At 37.5% G+C, this 22,912-nt stretch overlaps 1 protein-coding gene and 1 long non-coding RNA gene across 6 annotated transcripts in view; both read left to right on the top strand.

Annotated features, from left to right (window-relative positions):
- The window catches only part of LOC135970192 (uncharacterized), a 631,278-nt gene that overhangs the window by 186,415 nt on the left and 421,951 nt on the right, over positions 1 to 22,912 (top strand). The window lies entirely within an intron of this gene.
- On the top strand, positions 13,247 to 13,839 carry LOC102115735 (large ribosomal subunit protein eL24-like). Its single transcript, XM_065542269.2, has 2 exons — positions 13,247 to 13,339; positions 13,378 to 13,839. Exons 1-2 carry the CDS (start codon positions 13,259 to 13,261, stop codon positions 13,774 to 13,776), a joined length of 480 nt encoding a protein of 159 aa, XP_065398341.1. The 5' UTR covers positions 13,247 to 13,258; the 3' UTR covers positions 13,777 to 13,839.

The raw sequence follows: 22,912 nt of genomic DNA, 5'->3' as shown, positions 1-22,912 counted from the left end.
ACATGTAATTTATCACCAAATCAGTAGTATACATAATAGCAATTCTTTGAATACATATTATGTTTCAGGCTCTATAATTACTGTCATTATATTTTATATTATTAATTCTCACAATATCTTGTGAAATGGATACTGTTTTTAACCCCTGTATTTTATGGAAGGAAATTAAGGTTCAGAGGATATAAGTAATTTGCCCAAGTTGTATAGCCAACTTGGTAAAGATGGATTTTGAACCCCAGTCATGTAAGTTCAGAGGCTCTGCTACATTCTTAAAACATATTCTTCTTATTAGATGAAAACATAATTCTACTTTTCTATGTATGTGGAGACACAAAAATTGATGATTGTAAAACAAGTATACATAATCAGTTTCTTTTCTTTGAAATAGGGTTAGTATCTACACTAAATTTATGAAATTTTCAGGCTATGATTAAAAAGGTATGTTATCATTTTTATTTTATTCATTCACTTAATAAGTAGTTATTGAATGGAAGGCACTGTAACAAGTGTTAGAGAAACACTGATGAAATAAGCATAGACCAACAGTCATAAATCTGATGGGAAGGCAGGCAAAAATACAAATTTATGTAAGTATTTTACAGAAAAATATCTTTGAGGTAGTGTGACACTTGAACAAACTTTAATTAAAGGTTCTGCAAAGAAGACCTCTCTTTCTTTAAAATTTAAATAATTCTGTCAGTTTATATCATGAAGCTAACATTTTTCTAATATTATAAAGGTTGAATTGTCCTCATAGAGCAGAGCCCAATAAACTGCAGGCAAAATTGGGTACACTGACTATTTTTGTTTTTACAATTTTAAATAGTTATGCTTTAAATAGTTATATATCTATATAATATCCTGGATGTTCTCTCTTGTCTCCAAAATCCTAAAATATTTGCTGTATCATCTTTTAAGGAAGAGTTTTATGACTTTGTCTTAGAGTGATTTCATGATTAGTTAATATGGAATTGAGAATCAGAATTCAGCAAACTTTTAGAAGGCTGGTTACAATGACTGCTAAAATCACTTTTATCTTTCAGTTTATGATTTTTTAATTCACTTTGTATTGAAAGTCTTATACATCAAAGTATGAAAGGAACAAAGAAATAGTAATTGTTCTCTAAAGCAATGGTTCTGAAACTTTCTGCATCATAGATCTTTTTTGGAAATCTGGAATTTCTCTGCAGAAAAATGCATGTATGTGAGCAAACCCAGTGAATTTTCATATATTTCCACCAGAATCTGGCTTCCTGGCTTCCTATCTATGGATGATGCAGAGATGCAAGAACCACAGATTCAAAACTTCTGTTTCTTTTGCCAAAAGTTTGGTTGCTTATTTAGATTAGCAATGACTCTAAAATCCATAGAGACATAATTTTTCTATTTGCATTATCTGTCTGCATTCCTTTTCGATAGAGGAAATGAGCTGGCCTCAAATAATAAATTGGCTGATAGACATTACTGCTGCCCCCGCACCACCCCCCACCCCCTGCTGTTTGACTCTAAAGCTGATTTTAGTTGCTCTTTCTTCAGTAGCTAGGAGATCTTTTAAAAAGTAAATTGTAAATACAGGGTATATAGGAAGCTACATTATGCTATTCCAATTGGATTGCTATCCCTCACCTTTCATTTGGATATTAGGAAAGCAAAATATTCATGTCAAAGCAAAACTCTTGATGAGGCTTTTAGGACTTTACTAATGCATTCCAACCTCATAGGTTTGGCTCCATTCTCTGAAGCTGAAAATAGCTAACAAATGGCTTTCCAGTACTGCCTGAGTTGTATTGTATTTCTGTTCTGCTTGTTGGCAGAGATGATATAGGGAGATGACATCATATATATCAACTTTTTCTCTCATTAAGAAAGTTAGTTCAAGTTTTTCTTAGTCAGAGATACCTTTGTTTCATCTTATCCACAATTGGGATATTGCAGGATTAAAATACAAATTAGAATTACTTCAAAAATGAAAATAGTAAAAAGGCAAAATATTCTGAATAAATGTTTAAAGACTAATACAGACGCACATATCTGAAGCACAGGAATATGTCGAGATGTATGTGGACATGTCCTGGTGGATATATATGTATGTCTCCCAGTATTAATATCAATTTTAACATCTACCTTAGGGAATGGTGGGAATTCCAGAGAAATCTTCCAAAACAAAATTTACATTGAATCTTCTCTGTCCTATGGAAGAACTCAGAAAGATGAATTTTTACATGGAATAATGTTCTGGATATGAGAAAAAAAAATCTTCATTTTGCACGACTTTGGACTGGGAGAAATTTGTGGAAACAGGATTTCTGTGAGCCACAAGATGGTTAGTAAACATCAGGCCTGGGGGGAGAGCAGAACAAGAAGCCTGGGAAAGGCACAAGACTGTGCCTCTGTGGGAGTGACCACTCACTCCCTGTACATTTCAAAATAGCTAGAAGGGAATCATTTGAATATTTCTAGCATAAAGAAAATAGAAATATTTATAGATATCCCAATTACCCTGATTTGATTATATGAATGTATTAAATTATACATTTACCCCAAATATGTACATCTAATATGTATCAACAAAAAGTAAACAAGATAAAAGAAAGCTATTAAACTTTTTTCTCTAAACTTCGGTGCCTTTAATATAAACAATAAGTGGTTATTGTCCTAACATATATCTTATTGTCAGGGTAAAGAACTGCTTATACATGTAACTGAAACATTCACGTTGAAAAGCAAAGTGCTTTTTGAGCATCAGTGAACATTGAGTGAAGACACATTCTAAACTTGAGGACATTTGTAGTGTTGTCTTCCCAAAAAGCATTTTAATTGCTAAGTTTACAGCTTTAGCTGTACCTGAAAAATTGACTTCAGGCTAAAATAAGCTCAACCTCTTCTCATTATTTAAATACATTGTCTTTTCTATGATTTTGTTTTTGATATGGAGTCTTGCTGTGTCACCCAGGCTGGAGTGCAGTGGTGTGATCTCGGCTCACTGCCAGCTCCACCTCCCAGGTTCATGCCATTTTCCTGCCTCAGCCTCCCAAGTAGCTAGGACCACAGGAGCCCACCACCACACCCAGCTAATTTTTTTTTTTTTTTGTATTTTTAGTAGAGATGGAGTTTCACCATGTTAGCCAGGATGGTCTTGATCTCCTAACCTCGTGATCTGCCCACCTCGGCCTCCCAAAGTGCTGGGATTACAGGTGGGAGCCACCACGCCTGACCCAGTTATCATTTTTATAATTGATAAATGTAATTAATAAACATATAAGATATAGTATCTTATAGTAATTAAATAATATATATCAAATAAATACATACGCAGATAAACACATCACCCATTGTTCTTCAGGCTGGCTACAATATTTAGGTGCCACAAAAATGTGGTGATGATATAAACAAAATCTGTGTATCATTTTTAAAAAGTAGTTTTACAATCATTTATATCTCTTTAAGCAGAGCCATTTTCTTTGGCTTCTGCATTTATACTGTGATAAATATGAGTGTACAAAGACACACAACAAGCTCTCGGTAGGCATGTATGTACCTCTTAAAATGTGACACTATTTGAATATATGCTATGTGTATACATGTTTTTGATGGAAGAATGTTTGGAAAATCTCCATGGTAAATAAATATCAGTTTGATATAAAAACCAGCATATGTTTAAAAACTATTCTACCCTTCTCAAGTATTTTTCCCTACAATCCTGTCCCCTCATTTTCTATTTCACTTTTAGATCATCTTAACTAGAAAACAATATCAGTCTCTTTATAAGCATATATGTACCATATAACCTAGTAATCCCATGCCTGGATATTTACCATAAAGGAATGAAAACTTATATTCACACAAAATTTTTCATTGTTCATTGTAATTTTATTTGTAATAGCCAAAAATGAAGCTCATATGTTCTTCAATGGGTAAATGAATAAACAAACTGTCCTTTATCCATATAGTGGAAAACTGTTGAGCAACAAAAAACAACAAACAATTGTTAAATGTGACAGCTGGGATGGATCTCAAGGGCATTGTACTGAGTGGAAAAACAATCTCAAAAGGTTTTATATTGTATAAGTCTATTTATATAATAGTCTTAATAAGACAAAATTGTAGTAATGAGGAAAAGATGGGTGATTGCCAGGAACTAGCATGAAGAGTGGTTGCTGGGACTACAATGGGGAAGGATGAGAGAGTTTCTTTGGGGTGATGGCTCAGTTCTGTTTCCTGGTTTGTGGTGGTGTTCAGATGAATCTACACATGTGATAAAATTTGAATGAACTAGACAGCAATTGGTAAAATCTGAATATAGCCCATATTTTAGTTAATAATATTGTGCCAATGCCAGTTTTCGGATTTTAATCATTGTACTTTGGTTATATAAGATGTTATCAGTGATGTAAATGGAACAGGAGGTCATTATGTTAAGTGAAATAAGCCAAGCACAAAAAGACAAATATCACATATTCTCACTCATATGTGGGAAGTAAAAAAAAAAAAAAACAAAAAACAGAATCCCATGAAGAGAGAAGATTTGTAGTACAAATATAAGGTTTGATGGAAGAAATAAGACCCAGTGTTAGATAAATCAGTACTATGACTACAGTTTACAATAACCTATTATGTATTTTAAAATAGAAGAGAATAATTTAAATGGTTCAGCATAAAGAAAATACATATTTAAGATGATGAATACTGTAAATACATTGATTTGATATTTACAAATTATATGAATGTATTAACTTATTACATGCACCCTGAAACTATGTACACCTATCAGGGATCAATAAAAAAGAATTAAAAGAATACAAAGCACACTAAAAAGATTTTTTGATAACTACTGTGTGATTGTACCATTATTTCAAAATAAAAATTAAAAAAAATAGAGGTCTTCATATGACACTCTCAAAAGGCTCACTGGAAAGGAAAGGATACTACAAGCCTCCTGACACCTGCACCCATACTAATTTCCTTCTGTCCTGCCACAAACAGGAGCACCTCTCCTCCTATCTAAGACCAAATTCTTTGATTAGGTTTTCTAGCTGATCTCTTTACAGCTTATTAGCATTCCTATCTATTATTGTAGATATCTCCTCTCTCTCTCAGCTGTGTTCTTTCTATGAGTTTGCAAACTTTCTCAGAATACATGCCATTTTTTTAAAGTCATAATTCCTTCATTTCAACTAATATTCTCTTCTGCCTACATGCTGTCATTTTTCTTCCCATTCTTAAATCCAAACCTTTCAAAAAGGTGCATATGTACATATATGTACAGAAACCACCTCTTCACCTACTACCTTTACTTTAGCCTACACCAGTGCTCATGGGGAGTTTCAGTGATCATCGTGGGAGGAATTTGTGAAGGGTGATCATCAATAACATCAATAATATTAATCCCACTAAATCCAATGGACTGCTTCACAGTTTTTATATAAGCAGTTTCTTGCTAACTTCACAGTTATTATCACCGGTTTCCTTTTACACTTACTTGTGTGAATATTTGATTAATATCTATTTCCTCACTAGACTGAGACCAGAGATTAATTTTTTAAAATTATTGCTGTACTCTTGAACAGAGTAGATGTTCAATTGTGTAAGCCTAAAATTAACAACTATACATAATCATTTAAAAATACAATTCTCTAGCTAAGACGAGCTTGTTATTTCAGTGACTTATATACCATTATTTATTTGAAATAGCCACTTGGTAATCTCAACTGCATCTCAAGATTATCATGTTCAAAACTGAACTCAAGATCTTTTTCCTACAACTTACTTACACCCAGTGTTCTCCTTTTAGGAAATGGCACGTCCATGCATTCAGTTATGCAAGCCTGAAATGTAGAAGCAATTCTTAACTTTTATGAACTTTCATATCCAAAACATTCTCCAATTTTGCAGATTTTATCTCCCAACTATTACTTGAATGAAACTTCCCTTTCTCTTCTAGAAATGCTAAGTACTATCCCACTTATTATCTCTCATTCAAATGGCACATTTCTAGTAATTGGTCTTTATACTTCTACATATTAGTATACATAAATATATAAATACATATATGTATATTAATAGAGTATTAAATGGCATGTTAGATACTATATAACCATCATGTATCATATATTAAAAATTATAAATATTATATATTTGTTAATATATATTGATGTATCAATATATTAATATAGAAAGACCAATTATTATTTATAAATACATTGATATATGAACAGTTACCCAAATGAATCCTGAGTTTACTTGGACTCTACACATCCAACAAGCAGCAGCAGAGTGCCTCCTCTGTGTCAGGCACTCTGAGCTATTCGAGATTCCAAAAATGTCCATGTATGGCTCTTGCCTTCAAGTCTTTCAGTCCTAAACTGTGCTTCAGGTTGTCTGAGTGACCTTGTAGGGAATTGATAACTAGTTTACTTGCCATTTTCCTTTATCCCTGATAATCCTGAAAGTCTCTGTAATGAGCAAAATTTTGTCATGTCTCCCTTCAAGACTCCTCAAATTCATGTGTTGAAATCCTAACCACCAGTACTTTAGAATGTGACTACATTTTGGAGATAGGATCTTTAGAGAGGTAGTTAAGTTAAAATGAGGTCATGAGGATGGACCCTAATCCAATGTGACAGACATTCTTACAATACATAGGGATAAGACCCTCATCCTTATGCCAGGGATCCTTATGGGACATAGGTAGACACAGAGGGAGGACCATATGAGGACACAATGAAAGGTGGTCATCTACGAGTTGATGACAGAGGCCTTGCCAGCCCTACTAGCACCTCGATCTTGGAATTCTATCCCTAGATCTGTGAAGAAATAAGTTTCTGTTGGTTAGGTCACCTAGTTTGTGCTATTTTGTTATGGCAGTCCTGGCAAACAGATACTTTCTCCCCTCTCTATAGGTACTTACTTTTGAAATCTTGGCATACTTTCCAACAAAGCTGACAAGACGTTTTAATAACAATAGCTAAAAGTTGTATAGGGCTTCAAAATTTAAATAACTGTGTACATGCCTTATTTAATCTTTACACCAACCTGAGAGTATCAGTGTTATTTCTCTTTCTAGTTTTGTTTGTGCAATTTACTTCCTCTTAAACTCTCCCTGTAAGTGATAGAGCCTGGATTAAAATCCAGTGTTTTCATTTTCAAGCTTACGAGTGTTTAAACAATTGCCTGAATATTCCACAAACGGTACAATGAGCAATGCAGAATTAACTGTAATTGGCTTTCTTCATAAAAAGTGGTTAACACAATAGGATTCTTTTATTTGTTCTCATCAAGGAGTTTAGATGTGCATGTGTGGAGCTGTGTGTGAGTCTATAGCCTCTGGTGACTAGCTGAAACATTTACAGTCAATCGGAATCAAACACCTCACAACAGTATTCTCCAAATGATGTTCATTAAGTGAAGCTCTTCTTCTCTCACAAGCTAAAATAATCTTGTTTTACAGAAATAAACAAGAACAGTGGCCTGGGGATATTCAGAGAAGATTCCACCACAGAAAACAGAATGTGGAAGTTGTTAAGTCTTTTTTGCCTCTGTGAGCTGTTATAAAATCTTGTGTTTCAAATCACAGCATGGCAAACTCAGTTTATCAATATCTGGATACTGAATTCAAGATCTTGGTATCTTACTGAGGTGCTATTAAAAGCTATACAGGAATAACTTGAAATTTTCAAATATTCTATTTGTTATTAATGCATTTTTATCTAGTCAAAGCAGGACTTCTGCTTGGGAATCTACTCAAGTAAAAACTACATTTCTAAGGTATTTTTATGTAAGTGGTTTCCTGCTAATTAGTAGAAGACATTCTTTCCAAAGAGTGGCCTCCTTTACTCTTCATCTCTGCATGTGTTAAGCTGTTTATGAAAAATACTTAATATTTCAAAGATTGTTCTCAGAGTCTCAGAAATAAAGATCATCATGAAAATCAACAAAAGTAATTATGGTCCTTATCAAACATATCAAATGTCCAATATTTGCTTTTTTGTCCTTGTTCTGGAATATTAAAAATGTTAGCCAGGTGTGGTGGCTCACACCTGTAATCCCGGCACTTTGGGAGGCTGAGGCAGGTGGATCACCTGAGGTCAGGAGTTCGGGACCAGTCTGGCCAACATGGTGAAACCCTGTCTCTACTAAAAATACAAAAATTAGCTGAGCGTGGTGGTGGACACCTGTAATCGCAGCTACTTGGGAGGCTGAGGCAGGAGAATCTCATGAACCCAGGAGGCGGAGGTGGCAGTGAGCCGAGATCGCGCCATTGCATTCCAGCCTAGGTGACAAGAGCAAAACTCCATTTCAGAAAATAAAAAATAAAAAATGTTAGTCGACAATGTCATTATCTATATGTGTTAACAAGTTATGGAGGCATTATCATGTATATTAGGTTTGTTGTGTACTGAAAGAATGAAGCAGTTCAAGTCCTCAAAGGGCTTATAGTCATTTGAAAAAGCAAAACAGGTATGAGTGTAAATGGTTTGAAATTATTAGATATACCACCTTTGAGGTAAGACAAATAGAGATACTTCTACCTATTGTTTTTTACATGTATGTCTTTAACTTCATTTATTGTCAAATTTTAATGACTAGTAAGTGCAAGATAAGATCAATTGGTAGTAGAGACAATACCATATTGCGTTGTTTCTTATTTTACTGGAAATGCCTTTGTTTTCTACATTAAATAGAATGCTTACTTATTTCAGGGCTGAGGTATATTTATTATAGTTATATTATTCTGTTAAGACTTATTACTCAATTATTTAATTCAGGGTTTTTTGACACAAGTGGATGTTGGATTTTGTCAAGCAAAAGGTCTGCTGCTGTAAAAATTATCAGATGGTTTTTCTTCTTGGTTCTATTAATGTGAAAGATTTTATTAAAATACTTTCTAATAGGGGATTAATTCTATTAATGTACTCTTGATTCTCTTTTTTTAATATTTGCATAAATATTCATAAGTGGGATTGGGCTGTAATTTTTTTTTTTTTTTTTTTAATTGAGACAGAGCCTTGCTCTGTCACCCAGGCTGGAGTGCAGTGGCACTGCCTCTGCTCTCTCCAAGTTCTGCCTCCCAGGTTCATGCCATTCTCTTGCCTCAGCCTCCCTGAATAGCTGGGACTATAGGCACCCAGCACCACGCCCAGCTAATATTTTTGCATTTTTAGTAGTGACGGGATTTCACCGTGTTTAGTAGTGACGGGGTTTCACTAGCTACTAGGATGGTCTCGATCTCCTGACCTCATGATTCGCCCACCTTGGCCTCCCAAAGTGCTGGGATTACAGGCATATGCCACCATGCCTGGCCCTGTAAATATTATTTTGTTATATTTATTTCAATATTTGAGATAAATGTTTTTATCATAAAATAATTTGAGAAATGCCTTTCTTTTTCTATTATTAGGAACAGTTTAACATTAGAATGATCTTGTCTTAATGATTGGGTAGAATTACTCTGTAAAATCTTTAAGTCTAATGTATTTTTTGCAGGAAGGGTTTTTTAAAAGTTATTTTGGCCAGGCACAGTGGCTCATGCCTGTAATATTAATTGTTAGTCCTTTTACATACTTTCTCTTTATCCACTTAATCAGTCTTGTATTATGAGAGTTGAGTTAAATTCTACTGTTATTAACATATTTCTGCATATTTCTTTTTGTAAGTATAGTGTTGGCCTCCTAAGACTTGTTGCTGTACAAATGTCAATAACTGTCATCATTATAATCTGTAACTTTTAGCATCATGAGATGTGATTTTTGTTTCTTTTATGCTTTCACAACAGTATTTTACCTCATCAGATATCAGCATCAAAATTCTGGCTTTCTTTCTATTTGTGTGTATGTGTGTGTTTGCTTTTGGTTTACTTTTTAAGTATAATGGTGCTGAATCTCTTTGTATTATGGTGTTTCATGTATAATGTTAAAATTTGATTTTTTAGCCAATCTGAAAAGCTGTGTTTGTATTAGGTTTTCTGATATTTGCTAATATTACCGATATATTTAGTCTTAGTTTTGTAATATTATTTCATGTTGTATTTATATATACTCAAATACTTCATAATCATCTTTTGTTAGCAAATAATCTGAATTTCAAACATATAAAAACTATTTTAATTTGGCATATGCATCCCTACAAAATCTCTACACATCCTTAACAGAAAATAAGAAATTTCAAAGATACATATATATACAGTAAAACTATTGATATTTGAGGCTAAAAAATTATGATTCCATGTAATATCATTGATATTCCCATTTTCCATCAATTACCATATAACTAACTTTGTGAGTCTTTGCAGATTTTTATAAGTGAAACACTTGCTGCTTTGTCCCTGATTATTTTTTAATCTGATTGTTCACAGCTTGCTAATTTGTAATTGGGTTTTTACAACTAGAAAACCTCCAGATTTCAGAAAAACTAATTTATTTTTTTCTTTGCTTAATTGTAGTGTTCACACTCAAAACAGTGGAGTGAGATGACTTCTAGTGGGTTTTGTGCAGTGTTCTGGAACCAATAAAATATATTATTGATTGCCTAATGAAAAGCACCATGTTCATACAAATTTACTGAGTCTGGGCAGGGATACAACTGCTACTTTTATTCTGTTTGGAGAATCACCTGCCATTTTACCAGGGTCTATTGCTACATATCAAGTGTGCTTTAAATTAGGTTGGGATTACCTACAGGGAACTTTGTTAGATGCCCTTATCCTTTTCCTTTCCTGCAGAGCTACCCATTGCTTCTCATTTAGCCAAAAATCATCAAAATTAATTATGATTGAGTGGTATAAAAGTTGAAACAAAGTGCAAGTTAAGTCCCTTTGACTCTCTCAGAATTACAGAGTAGAACTGTATATTTTATGTACCACATTACTATGTAAGGTTTAGGCAAACTGAAAGGGTGGGCGGATTAAATTTGCTGATTTAAAAATCAAAATTTTAAGAAAACACCTAGAAAAGAGTGCAAAGAGAGCCATGCTTACCAGGATCAAGTGAAAAATTATGAAAATATTTTCATTTCATTTGTGCTTTTGACTAATGTTCTCAAAATAGGGTCAATGTAGACATGTCACAATTGGAAGAATAAAAACAAAGTGATAAATGTTGTCATTGACTCTCATGAGTATATAATCTAGTATGCCTTATATGACATTAGATGCTATCAAGTAGTACTTCAAAATAGCATTTGTGTTTGTCAGAAAAGTTTATGGTAACAAATACCACCTGAATCTCTGTTCTATTAAACAACAAAGGTTTATTGCTCACCTACACTACACCTTTAATGCATGCTGGCAAGAAGTTCTATTCAGATAAAAAGGAGCTCTAGAAAGTATTATATGGACAATTAAATATTCCAGTCCAGAAGTGACACATGTCTCTTCTGCTCACAGCTCATTGAAATGGCCCTACCCATAAAGGGCCAGTAATTTCAGTCCTTCTATGTGCCAGAAGTTGGGAGAACAATGAATAGTTATCAAAGAACCCTAATGACCACCACAGTACCTAAGAATTAAATTGAATGGGGCACATTAACTGCTATTTGGGAAAAGACATAATAGAAACATTAAAATCTCTAGTTACTTTTCAACAAACTGATTTGCATTTAAGTTGAATAGAAAGAAGAAGATGTATCTATTTTTCTACCTATCAGGCAATTGCAAAACAATGTGTCACATTATGGAAACTTAAACACCACAGTATATTGTACTATTCATTCCTAGACCAGCTCACAAGTATTGAAAGTAAAATGATCTTGAATTATAAAACCATAGTGATGCTTTCATGGGCAATGCCATTCACTATTCTAGTCTGTGCTGCTAATAACATATCTCCCCATGCACTAGATTTGGGAAGAAGCACACAGGAGTTTTACACAGTTCGAGTCTATCATAAGAGGCTTCTATCATGGATGTGATGAATATGAGAGGGATAAAAATTTAAAAATGCAGGTTCCAGAGGAGAGTTAATTTTTAAAATCTTTCTAGCATTACATTGAAAAGTAACATCTGTCATAGAACTCTAACTGGTGAAAACTCAGTTGGTGATTTTTAGTGATCAGCTTGAGACTACATTATGCACTATTACAATTGCTTGACACATAGTAGTCACTCAGATGTATTGGTATATGTGTTTGGGTATTTGTTTGATTGCTTTTAAATAAATAAATGCTATTTTTCATCCTCGGGCACAATTCCTTTTCTTTCAACTACCGCTATCTGGTTTTGCAATCAGTGTTCCTCTCTCTCTGTGATCAATACAGAAGATTTATGGATCTTTGAGCAGTTTTTCAAATTAGCTCATGTTGAGGAGTAGGTCTCCAGAGTTGTTGAGACATGAAAAAAGATGAATTTGTGGCAAGTAAAGAAGTAAATTATATGGTTTGACTGTGTCCCCACGCAAAGCTCATCTTGAATTGTAACTTCCACAATTCCCACATGTCATGGGAGGAACCTGGTGGGAGATGATTGAATTATGGGGGCAGGTCTTTCTTGCGTTGTTCTTGTGATAGTGAGTCTCATGAGATCTGATGGTATTAAAAACAGAAGTTTTGATTTTTTTTTTCTTGTAAATTTGTTTAAGTTCCTTGTAGATTCTGAATATTAGATCTTTGTCAGATGGATAGATTGCAAAAATTTTCTCCCATTCTGTAGGTTGCCTGTTGACTCTGATGATAGTTTAATTGGATGAGCTGAAGCTCTTTAGTTTAATTAGATCCCATTTGTCAATTTTGTCTTTTGTTGTAATTGCTTTTGGTATTTTGGTCATGAAGTCTTTGCCCATGCCTGTGTCCTGAATGGTATTGCCCAGGTTTTCTTCTAGGATTTTTATAGTTTTAGGTTTTCTGTTTAAGTCTTTAATCCATCTTGAGTTAATTTTTGTATAAGGTGTAAAGAAGGAGTCCAGTTTGAGTTTTCTGCATATGGCTAGCCAGTTTTCCCAGCACCATTTATTAAAGAGGGAATCCTTTCCCCGTTGCTTATTTTTGTCAGGATTGTTGAAGATCAGATGGTTGTAGATGTGTGGCATTATTTCTGAGGCCTCTGTTCCATTGGTCTATATTTCTGTTTTGGTACCAGTACCATGCTGTTTTGGTTACTATAGCATTGTAGTACAGATTGAAGTCAGGTAGCATGATACCTCCAGCTTTGTCCTTTTTGCTTAGATTCTCTTGGCTATACGGGTTCTTTTTGGGTTACATATGAAATTTAAAGTAGTCATGATTCTCTCTTTCTCTTCGCCATCTCTTCTCTTCTCTTGAATCCGTCGCCATGAAGGTGGAGCTGTGCAGTTTTAGCGGGTACAAGATCTACCCTGGACACGGGAGGCGCTACGCCAGGACCGACAGGAAGGTTTTCCAGTTTCTTTTTTTTTTTTTTTTGAGACGGAGTCTCGCTTTTTCCAGTTTCTTAATGCAAAATGCAAGTCGGCGTTCCTTTCCAAGAGGAATCCTGGGCAGATAAACTGGACTGTCCTCTACAGAAGGAAGCACAAAAAGGGTCAGTCGGAAGAAATTCAAAAGAAAAGAACCCGCCGAGCAGTCAAATTCCAGAAGGCCATTACTGGTGCATCTCTTGCTGATATAATGGCCAAGAGGAATCAGAAACCTGAAGTTAGAAAGGCCCAAGGAGAACAAGCTATCAGGGCTGCTAAGGAAGCAAAAAAGGCTAAGCAAGCATCTAAAAAGACTGCAATGGCTGCTGCTAAGGCACCTACAAAGGCAGCACCAAAGCAAAAGATTGTGAAGCCTGTGAAAGTTTCAGCTCCCCGAGTTGGTGGAAAACGCTAAACTGGCAGATTCGATTTTTAAATAAAGATTGGATTATAACTCTAAAAAAAAAGAAAAAAGAAATTTAAAGTAGTTTTTTCTAGTTCAGAAAGTGGGCGAAGGATATGAACAGATAGTTCTCAAAAGAAGACATTTATGTGCCAACAAACATATGAAAAAAAGTTTATAATTTGGTCATTAGAGAAATGCAAATCAAAACCACAATGAGATACCATCTCACACTAGTTAGAATGGCAGTCATTAAAAAGTCTGGAAACAGCAGATGCTGGAGAGGATGTGGAGAAAAAAGGAATGCTTTTACACTGTTAGTGGGAGTGTAAATTATGAATTGCCACACTATCTTCAACCATTATGGAAGATAGTGTGGCAATTCCTCGAGGATCTAGAACCAGAAATACCATTTGACTCAGCAATCCCATTACTGGGTATATACCTAAAGGATTATAAATCATTCTACTATAAAGATACATGGGCCAGGCGCGGTGGCTCATGCCTGTAATCCCAGCACTTTGGGAGGCTGAGGCGGGCAGGTCACGAGGTCAGGAGATCGAGACCATCCTGGCTAACATGGTGAATCCCCATCCCTACTGAAAATACAAAAAAAATTAGCTGGGCATGGTGGCAGGCACCTGTAGTCCCAGCTACTTGGAAGGCTGCTGCAGGAGAACAGCATGAACCCGGGAGGCAGAGTTTGCAGTGAGCCGAGATCGCACCACTGCACTCCAGCCTGGGCAACAGAGTGAGACTCTGTCTCAAAAAAACAAAAAACAAACAAAAAAAACAAATACATACACACACACACACACACACACATACACAAGCACCTGTATGTTTATTGTAGCACTATTTACAATAGCAAAGACTTGGAACCAAGCCAAATGCCCACAAATGATGGATTGGATAAAGAAAATGTGGCACATACACACTATGGAATAATATGCAGCCATAAAAAGCAATGAGTTAATGTCCTTTGCAGGTACATGGATGAAGCTGGAAACCATCATGCTCAGCAAACTAGCGCAGGAACGGAAAACCAAACACCACATGTTCTCGCTCATAGATGGGAGCTTATGAGTGAGAACAATGAGAACACATGGACACAGGGAGGGGAACACCACACACTGGGTCCAGTTAGGGGATAGGGGAAGGGGGAGGGAGAGCATTAGAACAAATACCTAATGCACATAAGTCTTAAAACCTAGGTGATCAAATAGATGGGGGCTATCCCTGAACCCTTGGAGTGAAACAGTCCAGGTGAGTTGAGACATTGGGTTTGAAGGATCTTCAAAGGCAAACAAGAATTGAGAGTTGGGATGTACAGGGATGCAGAAAAAGGCATCCTTAAGGTCCAGAACTGTAAACCACTCTGCTTCCTCTGGTATTTGGGAAAGCAGAGTATAAGGGTTAGGTGCAGTTGGGTATAGAGGGACAATGGCCTCATTGATAATCCTGTGATCTTGCACTAACCTCCACTGTCCGTTGGGTTTCTGTATTCCTAAAATTGGAGTATTGCAGGGGCTATTGCATGGTTTTACTAGGCCTTGGGCTTTTAGGTCCTTAACAATCTTTTGGAGTCCTTGTTGGGCCTCAGGTCTAAGGGGGTACTGCTTTTGGTAGGGAAAGGAGGCGGAATTCTTTAGTTTAACTTGAACAGGATGGGTAGGTATTCTTTGCTCGTCCATATTGTCCATCTGTTGCCCAGACTTCAGGATTAATTCCTTCCTTAAGCAGGGGACAACAAATGGGTGTTCCTTGTCCTATGTTCAGGTGTATAATGCCCCCTGCTTTTGCTAGATTGTCTCTCCCTAACAAGGGAGTGGGGCTTTCAGGCATAATTAGAAAAGCATGTGAAAAGAGTAAAGCTCCCCAGTCACAACTTAGTGGCTGGGAGAAGTATCTAGTGACTGGCTGTCCTAGGACCCCTCGGATAGTGACAGATCTGGAGGACAGTCGTCCGGGACAGGAGGGTAAGACTGAGAAAGCCGTGCCAGTGTCCAGGAGACAATTAACCTCCTGGCCGTTAATGGTCAAGCATACCTGGGGCTCTATGAGGGTGATGGCAAGGACTGGCTCTTGCCCCGGTCACTCTCAGTCCTGCTGCTGGATCATCTGGTTAGTGGCTTCTGACTCAGAGGACCTTCATCCCCTGGGGCAGTGGACCTTCCAGTGATTCCCTTGACATAAGGAGCATGGACGAGGGGGCAGCTTATTTCTATTTGGATAATCTTTTTTGAAGTGTCCTTGTAGACCGCACTGGAAGCAAGCCCTGTTAGGCATTTGATTTGTCCAGCTTTTCCCTTTTCCAGAGCCTCCGAAGTCCGCTTGCTGAGGGACATGATTAAGCAGTGGCCTTTTTTTATCCTGTTCATCCTGTTCCGCCTGCTCCTCCTGATCTCTATTATAAAAAACTGAGGTTGCCAAGTTCAATAGGGTTTCTAAGTTTTGCTCCGGGCCTAAGGTGGACTTTTGAAGTTTTTTTCTAATGTCTGCAGCTGACTGAGTGATAAACTTATCCTTTAAGATTAGTTGGCCTTCAATAGAGTCAGGTGACAGGGAGGTATGCTTCCTCAACGCCTCCCTTAGTCTCACCAGAAAAGCAGTAGGATTTTCTTCCCTTCCCTGTGTTATAGTGGACATCATTGAATAATTCATAGGCTGCTTCCTGGTTTTCCTTAGTCCTTCTAGCATGCAAGTTAGCAAATGTCTGCGGCACCAATCTCCATGTTCTGATTCTGTGTCCCAGTGAAGGTCTACACTGGGAACTGCCTGCTGGCCTGTGGGGAATTGTTCTCTTTCCTCTGTGGTCATCCTATCATTGACCTGACTGAGATACCAGAGACTGCCAAACTCTCGGGCTGCAGTTAGGGCGGCACTTCTCTCATTTGGTGTTAGTGTCTGATTTAGCAGTAACATTATACCTCTCCATGTCAGATCAAAGGATCCTAACCCTTGTAAAACATCAGTATAGCCATCAGGGTTATCTGAGAATTTACCTAGGTCTATTTTAATTTGCTTTAAGTCTGAGAGAGCAAAAGATACATGCACTCTGACTGGGCCAAATTCTCTTCCTCCCACTGCTTGGAGGGGGCATAATCGGGGAATATTGACACTCTTTGGTTCATTGTTTACCCCTTTGTCTCTCTCCTTTTGGACCGTTTGGGTTGAAGGGCGGTCCTTATTAGTTGGGGAAGGAGTCAGGGGGACACTGGGGTAGGGAGGTAGGCTCTGAGGACTTCTTGTAGGGCATAAATTACACTTTTTACATAATCGCGAGTTGTCTCTTAATGAAAAGGAAGTTTGTACATATGGCACTTCACTCTATTTGCCTTCTTTTCTACAAAAGAGGTCTAGCTGTAAGATGGTGTTATAATTTATACTTCCCTCAGGAGGCCAGGTTTCTCCCCCTTGAAGAGGATATCGTGGCCAGGTGGAACTGCAGAAGAACACAAGTCCTTTCTTAGCATGAGGGTCAAATTGATCCCAATTCTCCAGAATACATCTTAGGGGCATTTTTACCTTGGGGGGAACGTTTCCCATCTGAAAAAAGAACATAGGGATGCCAGCACCCCTAGTCATTTTCCAATGAGCGTTAGTTCTACAGTGTCCTCTATGGTCCTAATGCTTGTTCCTTTCCAGGGTGCGTAACCACCCATGGACCTCTGCTTATAGAATTATTTACGTTCACTGATGTAGCAGTCCTGCACCTTTTCCTGACTTTCCTGACCACAAAGAAAGGGGTTCGGGCGGCTGGATTTTAGTGGTCCTTTACCAGTATGCCCAACATTGCCTTTGTGCTCAGGAGTGAGTCCTAGAGCTGGGCTGGGTTCCTGAGTATTTCATAACAATCCAGCTGCCCCATCAAGATGCATTCCCATAAACAACAGTTCTTATGCAAATTCATTTCAGAGAGTGTGTAGGTAACCTTTTGAATCAGGACTGAGGTAGTCTTTTTTGATTCTGTAAGTACTTTAAGACTTGGCTGAGTGCAAACAGCTCACATGTTTGAGGAGACCAATTATTAGGCAATTTTTCTAACTCTGCTTCCACAAGAGTCTCCCTATCAATTACAGAATGCCCGTTGTGGTTTCTTCCTCAATCACCTGGGAGGAACCATCTATCCTGTCCTGAAGGGAGTTCCTCCTAGGTCTGGTCAGACCTTTGTATGGTAATTAAGATTTAAATCCCCTGCTAGGAAATCTGTTGGGTTCAGGGAATTATCAGTAGTTGGTGTTAAATTACCTTTTTCTAACAGAATAGCCCCATACTTTAAGATTTTTGAGTTAATAAGCTACCTTTTTGCTTTTAGCCCAAGTCTTGAGCCAGTTCTCATACCTGGACACTCTTGTCCTTTGGTACATGGATGATTTAATTTTAGCCACCTGTTCAGAAGCCTTGTGCCATCAAGCCTCCCAAATGCTCTTAAATTTCCTCACCACCTGTGGCTACAAGGTTTCCAAACCAAAGCCTCAGGTCTGCTCACGGCAGGTTAAATACTTAGGGCTAAAATTATCCAAAGGCACCAGGGCCCTCAGTGAGGAACGTATCCAGCCTGTACTGGCTTATCCTCATCCCAAAACCCTAAAGCAACTAAAAGGATTCCTTGGCATAACAGACTTCTGCCAAATACAGATTCCCAGGTATGGTGAAATAGCCAGGTCATTATGTACACTAATTAAGAAAGCTCAGAAAGCCAATACCCATTTAGTAAGATGGACACCTGAAGCAGAAGCAGCTTTCCAGACCCTAAAGAAGGCCCTAACCCAAGCCCCAGTGTTAAACTTGCCAACAGGGCAAGACTTTTCTTTATATGTCACAGAAAAACCAGGAATAGCTCTAGGAGTCCTTACACAGGTCCGAGGGACCAGCTTGTAACCCGTGGCATACCTGAGTAAGGAAATTGATGTAATGGCAAAGGGTTGGCCTCATTGTTTACTGGTAGGGGCAGCAGTAGCAGCCTTAGTATCTGAAGCAGGTAAAATGATACAGGGAAGAGATCCTACTGTGTGGACATCTAATGATGTGACCGGCATACTCACTGCTAAAGGAGACTTGTGGCTGTCAGACAACCGTTTGCTCAAATATCAGGCTCTTACTTGAAGGACCAGTGCTGTGACTGTGCACTTGTGCAACTCATAAGCCAGTCACATTTCTTCCAGACAACGAAGAAAAAAATAGAACATAACTGTAAACAAGTAATTGCTCAAACCTGTGCCACTCAAGGGGACCTTCTAGAGGTTTGCTTGACTGATCCTGGCCTCAACATGTATACTGATGGAAGTTCCTTTGTAGAAAAAGGACTTCGAAAAGCAGGGTATGCAGTAGTCAGTGATAATGGAATTATTGAAAGTAATCCCCTCATTCCAGGAACTAGCACTCAGCTGGCAGAACTAATAGCCCTCACTCAGGCACTAAAATTAGGAGAAGAAAAAAGGGTAAATATATATACAGACTCTACATATGCTTACCTAGTCCTCCATGCCCTCGCAGCAATATGGAGAGAAAGGAATTCTGAGGGAACACCTATCAAACATCAGGAAGCCATTAGGAGATTATTATTGGCTGTACAGAAACCTAAAGAGGTGGCAGTCTTACACTGCTGGGGTCATCAGAAAGGAAAGGAAAGGGAAATAGAAGGGAACCACCAAGGGGATATTGAAGCCAAAAGAGCTGCAAGGCAGGACCCTCCATTAGAAATGCTTACAGAAGGACCTCTGGTATGGGGTAATCCCCTCTGGGAAACCAAGCCCCAGTACTCAGAAAAAGAAATAGAATGGGGAACCTCAAGAGGACATAGTTTCCTCCCCTCAGGATGGCTAGCCACCGAAGAAGGAAAACTACTTTTGCCTGCAGCTAACCAATGGAAATTACTTAAAACCCTTCACTAAACTTTTCACTTAGGCATTGATAGCACCCATCAAATGCCCACATTATTATTTACTGGACCAGCCTTTTCAAAACTATCAAGCAGATAGTCAGGGTCTGTGAAGTGTGCCAAAGAAATAATCCCCTGCACTTCAGGCCAAGCATTTCAATCCGTGTATCTTTAACCTCCTTGTTAAGTTTGTGTCTTCCAGAATCAAAGCTGTGAAACTACAAATGGTTCTTTAAATGGAACCCCAGATGCTGTCCATTATTAAGATCTACCATGGACCCCTGGACCGGCCTGCTAGCCCATGCTCCGATGTTAATGACATCGAAGGCACCCCTGCCGAGGAAATTTCAACTGCACAACCCCTACTATGCCCCAATTCAGCTGGAAGCAGTTAGAGCAGTCATCAGCCAGCCTCCCCAACAGCACTTGGGTTTTCCTGTTGAGAGGGGCTACTGAGAGACAGGACTAGCTGGATTTCCTAGGCCGACTAAGAATCCCTAAGCCTAGCTGGGAAGGTGACTGTGTCCACCTTTAAACACGGGGCTTGCAACTTAGCTCACACCTGACCAATCAGAGAACTCACTAAAATGTTAATTAGGCACAAACAGGAGGTAAAGAAATAGCCAATCATCTATCGTCTGAGAACACAGTGGGAGGGACAATGATCGGGATATAAACCCAGGCATTCGAGCCAGCAACGGCTACCCTCTTTGGGTCCCCTCCCTTTGTATGGGAACTCTGTCTTCACTCTATTACATCTTGCAACTGCACACACACACACCTAGATGACTGGTTGATGGGTGCAGCAAACCACCATGACACATGTATACCTATGTAACAAACCTGCACATTCAGCACATGTATCCCAGAACATGAAGTAAAATTTTTAAAAAAATGAAGTATAAAAAGTAAGCTTTTTCTGTACCAGCTCTCTCTTCACCTGCTGCCATTCATGTAAGATATGACTTGCTTCTCCTAGCCTTCTCCAGCTGTGTGGATTTGTAAGTCCATTAAACCTCTTTCTGTTGTAAATTACCAAGTTTTGGGTATGTCTTTATCAGCAGCCACAAAACAGACTATTACAGTAAAGATTTAAAATGGACTGTGATGAGCCAACAATTAAATTGTGCTACTAAAACCAGTTTCTCCTCTTCCTTCTCTCTTGTCCTTTACGTATGATGCTTAGTACAGCCACATAACACCCTAGATCAAGTAAGATTTTAAAAAAACTCTGTAATGTGTGAGAGTTCCAATGGCTTCTGAAATAAAGGAAAAAAGGAAGTCTTCCTTTATAGTATTGTGGAAGGAAGTAGGGATTTTTATAGGTAGCTGGTGAGGGTGTCCTCTCAAATTTCAGGTCCACCTGGAACTTCAGAATGTGATCTTATTTGGAAATAAAGTCTTTGCAGATGTAATTAGTTAGAATTAAGTCATAAGAGATTAGAATGTGCCTTAAATCCAGTATGATTGGTGTTTTTATACAAAGAGAAGCTCCAAATATGCAGAGACACACAGGGAAGAATCTTACATGACAAGAGAGGCAAGGATTGGAGTAATGTTGCCACAAGCCTGAAGTCACCTGAAGCTAGGAAGAGGCAGGGGAGGATTTTTTTCTAGACCATTCAGATAGAGCATGGCTCTGCTAACACCTTGATTTTGGACTTCTGGCCTCTACCACTCTGAGAAATTAAATTTCTACATTTTAGGTTACCTGGTTTAATGGTACCTTGTTATAGCAGTCCTAGGAAACTGATACAAGTAAGTATTTTCTGGTTATATGGTGTGTGCAAATCCTTGGTGAATTCTATTTTATAATAAGCTATTTGATTATCTTAACTTTTAAGTTCTAATGCTAATTAGATCCACTTCTTGACTTACTGATATAGTAAATGGACTACTACAGTATATTTGTATTGCCTGTGCATGTGTGAAAAACAAGGTATAAATTTGCATAGTACATCTAATAAGTGGCTTTATGTATTCCTAGGGAACAATCCATGAATGGTACAAATGAGGATTACAGAAATTAAGATTTAAATTCTTAACAATAAAAGCAGGATGGCATAACAGAAGAGGTGTAAGGATAAACATCAAAACACTTGAGTTCCAGTGTTGCCGCTACAATTTATATGTGCATGACTCTATGCAAGCCATTATATTTTTCCACATCTGTAATCAGAAAATAAAAATATCGGACTTCCCATTTTACAGGATTATTTGAGAAATGAATATACTTGAACTACTTTATTAAAGTGTATAGTAATATGAAGTTTATTATATTAGACAATTAAGAAGGTACTTGAATAAAATACATATAACTCACATTTGCAAACCATATGTTCTGGTATGATGGCAAATCTCTGTTCAATCAATCTGCTTATCTTAATGGCTTAGAGAGAAACTTATCAGAGATAAAATTTTTTTCATAATTCAGGTTGTCATTTTTGGAAGGTCATCTAGAGCCATTTTGCAGACCTGAGAACAAGTGGATGAGTGGCATCTGCAATTTGTAACTTTGACTTTTCAGTGCATAAATACAGGACCAATAATTCACAAAACCTACAAGTCTTTTTTCACACTTCACAGAAATATTTCTCAAAAGTTTTATGCCAACAATTGGGCCTCATCTTTCTAATCCGCTTTTTAGCAAAAATGGAGACAGTGGTGCTGTTATCCAGGGATTTCCTAGAAGAACTGATGAAATGTCAGGCTAGTCATTTGCTTGCGTTGTTGATTGCGGAGAGGGCATTTTTTTCTTGTTCATTTTTTGACTTTTATCAACACAGACAACATGATAAAGGGGAAGAAAGCCAATGATATCGTCACGCATGCAGAATTAAGAAAAAATTTATGAACATTGGTACTTTTCAAAAGATAATTTGTCTTCATTTCCATCATTTTGTGTGTACTACTGGCATTTTGACACCTGCAGATTTTGGCTTGGCCTGTATTGAACAGATGCACACTCCATCACACATGGGTATGGTTTTTAGGCAATGCATTTTTCCTTCACAAGCATGTCACCCACCCACCGGAAAGAGCTGAATACTACCATTGATTCTGTATATTTCTTTCAAATCATACTTTGTATTTTATTTTTGCTCATTAATATGATAGTTAAAAATCCTATCTTCCGTACCCTACCTATAAAAAATCTAGGTTTCAGTATTATTTACTTCCTTTTTTTCTCTCAGTTACTTCTTTTTATTTTCATTGATAAGGAATTGTAAAGTGTAGCAGAATGAGTGGAAAATCAATGAATAC

Source organism: Macaca fascicularis, chromosome 3, assembly GCF_037993035.2.
Source record: "Macaca fascicularis isolate 582-1 chromosome 3, T2T-MFA8v1.1".
Taxonomy (NCBI): Eukaryota; Metazoa; Chordata; class Mammalia; order Primates; family Cercopithecidae; genus Macaca; species Macaca fascicularis.
This window is presented reverse-complemented; position numbering and strand designations above follow the sequence as displayed.